This window comes from Erithacus rubecula, assembly GCF_903797595.1.
Source record: "Erithacus rubecula genome assembly, chromosome: 12".
Classification (NCBI taxonomy): Eukaryota; Metazoa; Chordata; class Aves; order Passeriformes; family Muscicapidae; genus Erithacus; species Erithacus rubecula.
Window position 1 is genome coordinate 19,319,844 of NC_136664.1, and position 9,922 is coordinate 19,329,765.

The 9,922-nt window shown below is 46.7% G+C and overlaps 1 protein-coding gene across 1 annotated transcript; it reads right to left on the reverse strand.

Moving 5' to 3' along the window:
• Positions 1–1,696: 1,696 nt before the first annotated feature.
• CIAO2B (cytosolic iron-sulfur assembly component 2B) lies at positions 1,697–3,540 on the reverse strand. The gene is made up of 5 exons (XM_079316219.1): positions 3,369–3,540; positions 3,219–3,296; positions 3,012–3,137; positions 2,532–2,577; positions 1,697–2,051 (listed from the first exon to the last, which is right to left on the reverse strand). The coding sequence occupies exons 1-5, from the start codon at positions 3,507–3,509 to the stop codon at positions 1,954–1,956; spliced, it is 489 nt and encodes a 162-aa protein (XP_079172345.1). The 5' UTR covers positions 3,510–3,540; the 3' UTR covers positions 1,697–1,953.
• Between the last annotated feature and the right edge of the window lie 6,382 nt (positions 3,541–9,922).

Genomic DNA, 9,922 nt, shown 5'->3' on the forward strand with positions numbered 1-9,922 from the left:
ACTTAAACAAACACACTAGATCTCAAGTAATCAGATTCTCCAACCTAAGCAGAAGTCAGCTTTTGTTTGAAAATCCACAGATTCCCCTTACTGAAAACCATCCCCTAACTATTAACCATAAACATAAACCATCAAACACATTCTGCTGCTTCTCTGAGAAGGTAAATGGTACAAAGTGCATCCTCAGGGCTGCTTCACGAGGCAAGTGCCACACCCCAATAAATTACTTTAACACTAGTATGATGTGGTGGTGAAAGCCAAGCAGACATCTTCAGCAAAGCACCATTTACTGATCCCTTCTCTGTTTGGAAAGCAGGTGGAGCAATCTGTTGGCAGCTTAGTCATCCTCCTGTTTTCCCCCTGGCACATATGTGCAATTATTTCTTCCTCAAAATTTGGGGGCAAAATTTGTTTTCTTTTAAAAAGTAACCAAAAACCAGAAAACAAAATCAAACAACCCAACGTGGTGCCCAGGGGCTGCCTGCATGCATTAGCATGGCTGGAGTTTCATCTGTGGTGCCCATGTTGGCAATGTCAGAACTAATCAGTTCAGTGATTCAACAAGAGGCAGAGGAAAGCTGGGTCATTCTGTTCCTTGCCCAATATTAATATTACATAAATACTGTCTTTATTTGCAGTTTCATTCATACATCCCAGCAGTGCTGCCCATTCACAGGACGCTGAGCAGGCTGATGCTGTGCAGGGTTGGCTTTCTGCAGCCCTGTGCAGACAGGGAGGCTCAATTCTGAAATGGGAAATCTGGCTTTGTTTCTCTCCTGCTTTGCTGTGTGGCTTTGGATGTCACACTTGGAGCACTGGACTGCACTATTAGGCTGAGCTTTACACAGTGTCCATAAGCTTCACTCTTTTCAAACAGCATCTGAGACACCCCCAGAGAAAATGCTACTGGAGTACAAAGCACTACCATCAAACTGGTGAGCACAACCTGTATTTTCAGAAAGTGTATTTCTTATTTTCCAGATAAGTGATGGTAAAGAAGGCAAAATTGTAATGGGTGCATGCACCAAAATACCCAACAGCATTTAATAAGTGGTTGTTATTTTGCCATGTGGTTTTCCATGTGGTAGAGATATATTTTACAAATATTCAAATTAGTTCTTAATGAGTTTTTCTATTGTTAATGTCTGCCAAAGACAACAGTTTAGTGAATGCCACAGTTCCCAAACCAGGCTGGGTTTTAGCATTAAATCTCAAGGCATTTAGAGCAAAACTTGTCCTTTAGCTGTCAAACACTGCCAGGAGAGTCTTTCAGCAGAGCCTGCTGGGCTGTTCATACTGAGAACTGGTAATGGCTCCTGTATTGCAGGTGCACAAATAAAACCCCCTTCAAAGATACTGTATTTCCTACCACAATGAAGTAGTAATTAAAAATAAATCATGTTTTACACATGCCTAAAGAGCCCTCCATATTTGCCTAATCTAAGATAATTAAAACCAGACACATGATTTGGAAGTGTGGACACTTACTGCTAATTGTCCTCCAACTTTGAACACACCAGCTTGTACCACTTGTGTCTGAAAGTAAACTGTATTAGCAGTCTGAAACTGCCACAGGAATGTAAAGATTTTCATTAAAAGTTATCTTGGTGCACTTGTGAATTCCAGTATGCATAATCCACTTCTAAAATGCAGCTTATAACTTATTTTTAGTAGTGAGAAACCAGTAAAAAACAGGTTGAAAAAATATTTTTAATGGAAAATTGTACCTATGCAATGACTCATACAACTAAAAAGACAGTTTTCATTATAATTTTGTAGCTTTCTGTAAGTTAACTCTCCATATAGTTGTTTTTTTGAAAAAGCAAAGAAACGTTTCCTCAAGAGAATTTCAGATTTTATTTTGCTCACAGAGTTCTGTAAATTGTAACATCATCACTTATATACAAAATCAGTTCAACAGATCAGAACACCAATGATTTCCTCACCAGGCCATTATGACCGAGCAGACAAACACTGATTCACCACTTCCAGCAGGTGAGAGTTTTCCAAAGCAGCTGCCACACGTTCCTTATCAGCAAGCTGTTTATTAACTGTGCAGGAAAAACCCACAAGAAACCAGTCAGGACACTGGGACTCGGTGTCTTCTGAGCCACATAATCACAGTTGCCATGGAGCTGCAGCTCTGAGGAAGCCAAGTGCACCCCAGAGCTGCTGTCTCAAGGCAGAGCCTCTGTCATCACAGCTTTGCAGTGAGCTGGCTGTGATTCAGCAGCAGGGAGCTGCTCTGTGTGTAACACAAGAAATCCCCATTTTCCTCCCCTTTTCTGAGTGCCCAGGGAAATCAGTGACTGTCTGAGAGTGCTGGTTGCCTGAGGAGATATTTAAAGAACACCACAGGACAATCTAAGTGACACTCCATGTTCCTGTTCTGGAACATCCCCCAGAATCTGATGCACAGAAAGTCCCAGACACTGAGCAGCACCTCTGCAGCTGTGGGCATCTCCCTCGTTGCCAATTTTCAAGATTAAAACAAATATAAAGACCACACAAGAGAGGACTACAAGCCTTACCTGCATGCTCAGAGGCATGTGTTCCTGGTGTTATATGAACATCCAGCTGAAACAGCAGCACAAAAAAAACACGGGATGAGCTCAATGAAACGTAAGAAGAGTAAGTTCAAACTAACAAAAATAGGATAGCAATAAAACAAAGGGGAAAAAGACATTCTTGCCACTACCAGTTACTTTATACAACTGATTAAAATAAAAGTCTAAAGTAGCAGAGTGTTCTGCATTTTCATGTACTTAAGCCTGCTTCAGGTAAGGGTGAGACCCCTCCTCCTCCCCAGAGCACTGCACTGCTTCCCCTCAGAACCCCCAGCCCATGACAACAGCCCCAGAACCACAGCTGTGCTTCCTGCACTCTCCCTCACACAAAACACGAAAAAAACTCCCGTTATTTTTTCACTGCAAATTAGTTAGCGCATTTTTTTTTTTAATTTTTCCCAACACAACCCGGGTGTTTTGCTGGCCCAGTGACTGCCTGCTCACCTTGAACCTGTCGGGCAGGGAGCGGAGCAGTTTGACCTTGATGGAGAGGCCGATGAGCGTGGCCATGCTGCAGTGCGGGATGGTGGGCGTGAACTCCACCGACACCGTGCTCTCGGCATCGTTCACCTGCCAAAAACACACCCGACAGCTGCTCGCCCATGCATCTGCTCACCCACATTTCTCCGTACTGCCCTATCGGGATCTCACTTTCACTCGCACTTGCTCGACGACGTTCAGCTCCTCCAGGGTGAGCGGGTGCTCGGGGTCATTGATGGAGCGGATGAGATGTGCGGGTTAAGGAAAGCGGCGCTGCCCGGCCCGGCCCGGCCCCGCCCGCCCCCCGCCGCTCCGCAGGATATCGAAGATCTCCCGGTCGTCGATGGCGTCGGGCAGCTCATCGTCCTCCTCGCGGGCGGTCACGGGGCGCTCCCCGGAGCGCCGGTAGATGAGGGGGTTCGCGTTCTCCAGCGGCGCCGCGCCCGCGCCCGGGCCCACCATGGCGGCACCGCACCGAAACCGGAACCGGAATCAGCCGCGCGGGGCTCTTCGGGGAGCGGGGCCGGTTCCGGTTCCTCGGCGGGCCCGGTTCCCCGGGCGCGGATGAGCTGCGGCCCCGGGCTGGAAGCGAATGGAGGCGGCCGGGCAGTGTCCGCCTGCGGCCTCCGGGCTGGGCCCGGTGCTGCCGAGGATGCTCCGATTAAAGTTGGCTATGTGATAATTGATAAATGATTCGTGTTAATCATAAAAGTTTTGGAGTTTGTATAAACCAGAATACTTAAAATAGAAAAAGAACATGGACCTAGATAAAGAGAAATATATGATTAAATCCATTCTGTTTAAATCCCCCTGATATGAATTATGTCTATTGGATGTTGTATACCAGTTTGTAAAAGAATATAAAAAGGTTTTTCCATAGTCTGAAAGGTTTTTTGCAGAATCAGATTTACTACCTTTGTGTGAGGGAATGGTGACCTTTTTGTTCGTTGTAAAATAGGTTATCTTGAAACCCGGACATGCGGGCTTAGATAAGCAATCTTGAAGCCCGGATATGCAGGCTGGTCTGTGGGTATGTGATTACTGATTGCTTAGGCTAGCACAATAACCAAACGTCTTAGTAACTTTTTTTAGGAAAACAAAGGGTACTGCAAGGATCAGCGCTGACAACGGAAGCCCCCCTATCAACCGGAGAAACGTGCGCACCCGGAAATCAGGGGACTTAAAAGAGAACGAACTTTGGGGGAAAGGGTGGCAGTTTTGTGGAGCGGAGTCTCCCTGCCACCCAGCGCTGCAATTTGCTTTTGCCGTCTGTACTCAATAAATTTTTCAAATTGGTTTTGAGTATGGCCCTTTGTGCTCATTTATAACAATTTGGTGCCGTGACTCGGATCGAGATTGGGTAAGGGGGATTTCCCGTCTGTGGGAAGGCGCGCCCCACCCTCTTGGTGGTCCCGAGGGAGGGGAGCCCCCGCTCCCACCTCGACCGACGAACCTAAAACCAGAAGGCAAAAGCAAAGGAGGAAAGGGCCCGGTTTTGACCCCTTAAATTTTGTGCACAAAGTCCGGACGAAGACGCGGGACGCGTAAGTAAAAGGGTGGGGTCGGGATCCCGGAGTGCGGCGACGTGGTGTGTGACTGAGAGGGGAACTGGCAGCCAGATTCCCCAAGCGAGTGCGGACCCTTTAGTAGTGCGGTTCCCATTGACCCGCGAGGGCTTGGGCCACGAAACAGGGGAAGCGAAAGTGACTTTTTGTGCGAATGAAGGCACTCCGGAGGAATGGGACAGGGGAAGAGTAAGCCTCCTGCAGGGATTAAACTCCCACCTGTACCAAGGGACAGTCCCTTGGGGTTTTTATTAGATAATTGGGAACATTTTCCGGACACAGGGGGGAAGGATAAGGTTAGGATGATACACTATTGTGTAGAGATATGGGGTGGAAAGGAAATCTCAAAGGGTGTGTTTTGGCCAGTATTTGGGTTTTCCGAGGACTGGGTAAAAAAAAAAGAAAAACAAAAAAACAAAAAACCAAAAACTAAACATTTAGGTAAATACAAAGAAACCTTTTCACCTGGAGGAGAGTGAATATGCTAAGGTGTGGGTGGGCCGCCCAGAGGTGTTTATTTTTAAACTAACAGAAAAATCTAGCGAGAATAAGGAGAAGAAGAAGGGGGGTCGAGTTGAGGAGACTATGATATCCCCTCCCCCATAGCGGTGCGGGAAAGTAGAGGGCAAGATCAGGGAAAGATGCAAAAAGAGCCTATAAGAGAGTTTGGGGGACCGAGAGATTCGAGGGAGAGGCAAGACCAGAAGGTGTGCTTTTACTGTGGAAAGAGAGGACATTTCAAGAGGGAATGTCGAGTTCGAATTAGAGATGAGAAAATTCAAAGCAGATTAGAGGGGTCAGGGGCTCTATTTAATGAGGACCCGGAAACAACAAAAAGAGCCCTTGATAAAACTGAGAGTGGGTCCCCATGACCAGGAGATAACCTTTCTGGTCGACACGGGTGCAGAAAGATCTACCATTCAATTTTTGCCCAAGGGATGCACCCTGTCCAAAGAAACCGCCACTGTGGTGGGGGCAAAAGGAGAACCTTTTGAAGTAAGGGTGATAAAAAGGGTGACGGTGGAATCAGAATCAAAGATAGGAATAGGGGACTTTTTACTAGTACCAGAATCTGATTATAACCTATTAGGAAGAGACATGATCATAGAATTAGGAATTCAAATAGAAGTAGTGGAAAAGGAATTACAAATTAGGCTTTGCCCCCTTAGACAAGAGGATGAGGACAGAATAAGTCCTGATGTGTGGTACAACCCAGGAAGCGTTGGACAACTGAAAATAGCCCCATTCACGGTAAAAATTAAGAACCCTGAGGTCCCCGTGAGAATAAAACAATACCCCATTTCCCTAGAAGGAAGGAGGGGACTAAAACCTGAGATAGAAAGACTACTAAATAGGGGGCTGCTGGAGCCTTGTATGACTCCCTACAATACACCTATACTTCCTGTCAAAAAGACGGATGGGTCGTACCGTCTAGTACATGATTTGAGGGAGATAAACAAACGGACCATAGCAAGGATTCCTGTAGTAGCAAACCCCTACACCCTTTTGAGCAAGCTAGGACCTGATAATTTATGGTATGGTGCAGTGGACTTAAAGGATGCCTTTCGGGCCTGTCCCCTCGATGAAGCAAGCCGGGATTACTTTGCTTTCGAATGGGAAAACCCTGATACAGGAAGAAGACAACAGCTTAGATGGACAGTGTTACCCCAGGGGTTTACGGAATCTCCAAACTTGTTTGGACAGGCACTGGAACAGATCTTACAAGATTATCAAACTAGGCCGGGGGTGACCCTGATACAATATGTGGATGACCTATTGCTGGCAGGGGAATTGGAGGAGGACGTAAGAGAAGAAAGTATCCAGCTATTGAATTTTCTGGGACTTAAAGGGCTGAAAGTTTCCAAAGCCAAACTTCAATTTGTGGAGGAGGTAGTCAAGTATTTGGGACATTACTTGAGAAGGGGAGAGAAAAAACACAAGCGGCGGAAGGGCAAGAGAGAAAAAAGAAAAAAAAAGGCTCGCGCTGTGTGTCCGAAGCGAAAATAAAAAAGCTGGGGAGCGGTCCCGGCTCCTTGCCCGTGGCGGCACGGGAAGGGCCGGCCGCCGGGGTCGGCCGTCGCCGAGGGAAGGGGGCATCCCGCCTCCCCGCCGCCCGGCGGGTGGGGGTTAGCTCCGCGCGCGGCGCCGTTCCCCGCCCCAGGCGCTGCGGGGCTGCGATGTCGCCGGCCGCCGCCGCCGGTGTGCCCGTCGCTGCCATGCCGCCACCGTCGCGTCCGCGATGCCGCTCCCGCGGGTCGGAGCCGGTGTTTATGGGGCCGGCCTCGGGGGGTGGGTCAGCCCCAGCCGAGCCCTCGTCCCGCGCGTGCCCAGCCGCGCGTGTGGTGGTGGTTACCGTGCGAACGCGAGGCCTGGTCTCGAAGGGCGCGGGCCCGGAGAGAAGAGAGAGACCGAGAGAGAAGGGGAGAAAAGAGAATAGATCCTGAAAGGATCCAAGCAATTGTAGCATTGCCAATACCAAAGAATAAAAGACAAATTCGCCAAATTTTAGGACTTACTGGGTATTGTAGACAGTGGATTGAAAACTATAGCAGCAAGGCCAGATTTTTGTATTACAAATTAACACAAGAAGGGTTGTTAAAATTGAGCCAAGAGGACACAGACAAACTCCAGGAGTTAAAAGAGAGCCTGGTCCATGCCCAGTCCTAAGCCTCCCCGATCTAAGGAGGCCATTCTTTTTATTTGTGAACATAGAAGAAGGTATTGCTTTTGGGGTGCTTACTCAGGTCTGGGCAGGGAGGAAGAAGCCAGTGGCATATTTGTCAAAAATTTTAGATCCAATGAGTAGGGGGTGGCCCACATGCTTGCAAATTGTAGCAAGATGCACTCTATTGGTTGAAGAAGCTAGAAAAATTACCTTTAATAGTAGCCTAAAGGTGATGTCTCCTCATAATATCCGGAGTGTGATGCAACAAAAGGCAGACAAATGGATCTCTGATGCGAGACTTTTAAAGTATGAGGGCATTCTAGTAGAAGCCCCTGATTTAACACTGGATACTACCACCTTACAGAACCCAGCTGCATTTTTATATGGGGAACCGGAACATCAACCCCTAACCCACGATTGAATAGCAACCATTGAAGAGCAAACAAAGATTAGGCCTGATTTGGAGGAAGAGGAGTTAGAAGATGGTGAAAGATTATTTGTGGATGGATCCTCTAGGGTGATTGAAGGAAGAAGGAGATCGGGATACGCAGTTGTGGGGGGTTCCGACCTGCAAGTGATAGAGTCAGGTACTTTAGATAAATCTTGGTCTGCACAAGCATGCGAGTTGTATGCCATATTAAGAGCTCTAAAACTCCTCAAGGGAAAAGAAGGGACAATATATACTGACTCCAGATATGGATTTGGGGTGGTACATACCTTTGGAAAATTATGGGAAGAAAGGGGCTTGATCAATTCACAGGGGAAAGACCTAGTGCACCAGAAGCTAATAGTTGAAGTATTGCAGGTTTTGAGGGGACCTAGGAGAGTGGCCGTGGTCCATTTAAAAGGACACCAACGGGGGATAGATTTCAAAAGCAGAGGAAATAATGCAGCGGACCAAGAAGCTAAGGAGGCAGCCTTAAGAGAGATGGTCCTAAAAGAAAAAGGGGGGCAAGAAAACCAAGCAGTACATAATGAGGAAAGTACTAACATAATTTTTACTAATGAGGAAAAGGAAAAATTAAGGAAAATGGGGATTAAGGAGAAGTCAGGAAAATGGATGCTAGAGGATGGAAAATGTATTCCACTAGCCTTGCTGAACATCTGAACCCAACCCCGAGTGGATGTGGGGCTTTCCCCATTTGAAATGTTATGAAATTTATATCAATAAGTACCTGGTAGCTCTAACACCAGGTACAGCCCGGGAACTGGATATTGATCCGGAGTTGGAAAGAAAATCCTATAACCCCGAAGTGGGAAGGACCATATTTAGTACTCCTCACCACAGACACGGCCATCCGGATGGCAGAGAAAGGGTGGACTCATGCCAGCCGAATAAAGGGACCAGTGGATCCATCGAAGTTCACAAAGGACACTAATAACTCCGAATGGGAGGTGAAAAGAACAACGGGTGACTTAAAATTGACTTTGAAAAAAAAGAAAACGCCTCCATAAATGGACTCGGGGGACATTTGGGTAGGAGATAACTGGATATTGCAAAAAGAATTAATCGGAACTTCAGAGTCACCTGGATATTGCGGATATTTAGAGGAACTTGCACAACAACCTTACTATCGAGACATTAGGTTAACAAATAAAGGGAAATTGTATAATGGGGAGGGGAATGTAAATCATAAAGATATAAGGGTGGCATGCAGCTGGTTAGACTGTGATTGCTACCCATTTGTATGCTTTTGTTGCAAAATTTGCAGAGAGTCGTGGTGGATTCATTGCCAAAGAGGGAGGGCTCCTAAAAGTGTGTGCCAGCCTTGTTGGGAGGGACAGCGCGAGCTGACTACCTTGGTTTTAAGTCAAAAGGTAGCAGCTCGAGAGCTAAAAGTGGGATCCCCATTTTGGTGGCAAATATTTTCCAAAGGTATTAACCCTGAGCTTTATTGTTACCACCCCAATGAGCCTTTGGGACCATTCAATACGGATATTGTAAAAGTGAAGTGCCGGAAACAGGTAAAGAAACTCAGGTGTGATACTCCACCATTGAAAGAAAAGAATTGGCATTCTAAAGGAAGGAAGTGGGAGAGAGGAGCAAATTCCACCCCTAAAGAATATCCTTGCTGCCGCGAAGATGGGTTACCCCGCAACTAGCAACAACCTAGTTGGCGGGCGAGGCAGAAGGATAAATAGTGGGGAAAAAGGGCTCCCAAATATAATCACCAATAAGGCACTTATCTGTTCAAGAACCCAAGGCCGGGAGGGAAGTGGTAAGAGGGATGAAATGGAAAGAATTGGTAAACAACGAACTAACTTTGGCAGTGAACACCCCCTAACTCTAAAATTGTGTGTGATGGGGGGACTTCTGGGACTTGTTATGGGACCAGCAGCAGCTAGTCACGAACCCTTCAAATGGTCGCTAATAAGGTTCGAGGATCAGAAAATTCTCTCTACAGTAATAACCTCGGGAAGTCCTTCATTTGGTTGTCAGCTCTGTGACCTTATGCCAACAAAACCCTGCCTAAACAAGATAGGATTTTATTTTTGTCCTGCATCCAACCCGGGAAGGAGTTATTGTAATTACCCAGGGGAGTATTATTGTGGATATTGGGGATGTGAGACGGTGGCTCATGGCTTCGATACTAAAAACTTTTAATGAAACATTGGAATATTGCATGCAGGTTCTCATCATCCCC

What these genes read in the sequence shown, in the direction of transcription:
- CIAO2B (XM_079316219.1), bottom strand. Translation starts at nt 3,509, where the DNA reads ATGGTGGGCCCGGGCGCGGGCGCGGCGCCGCTGGAGAACGCGAACCCC. An exon ending in ACGACCGGGAGATCTTCGAT is followed by an intron (nt 3,297 to 3,368) that starts ATCCTGCGGAGC and finishes TAACCCGCACAT; the next exon opens with CTCATCCGCTCCATCAATGA. An exon ending in CCCTGCCCGACAGGTTCAAG is followed by an intron (nt 2,578 to 3,011) that starts GTGAGCAGGCAG and finishes CTGCTGTTTCAG; the next exon opens with CTGGATGTTCATATAACACC.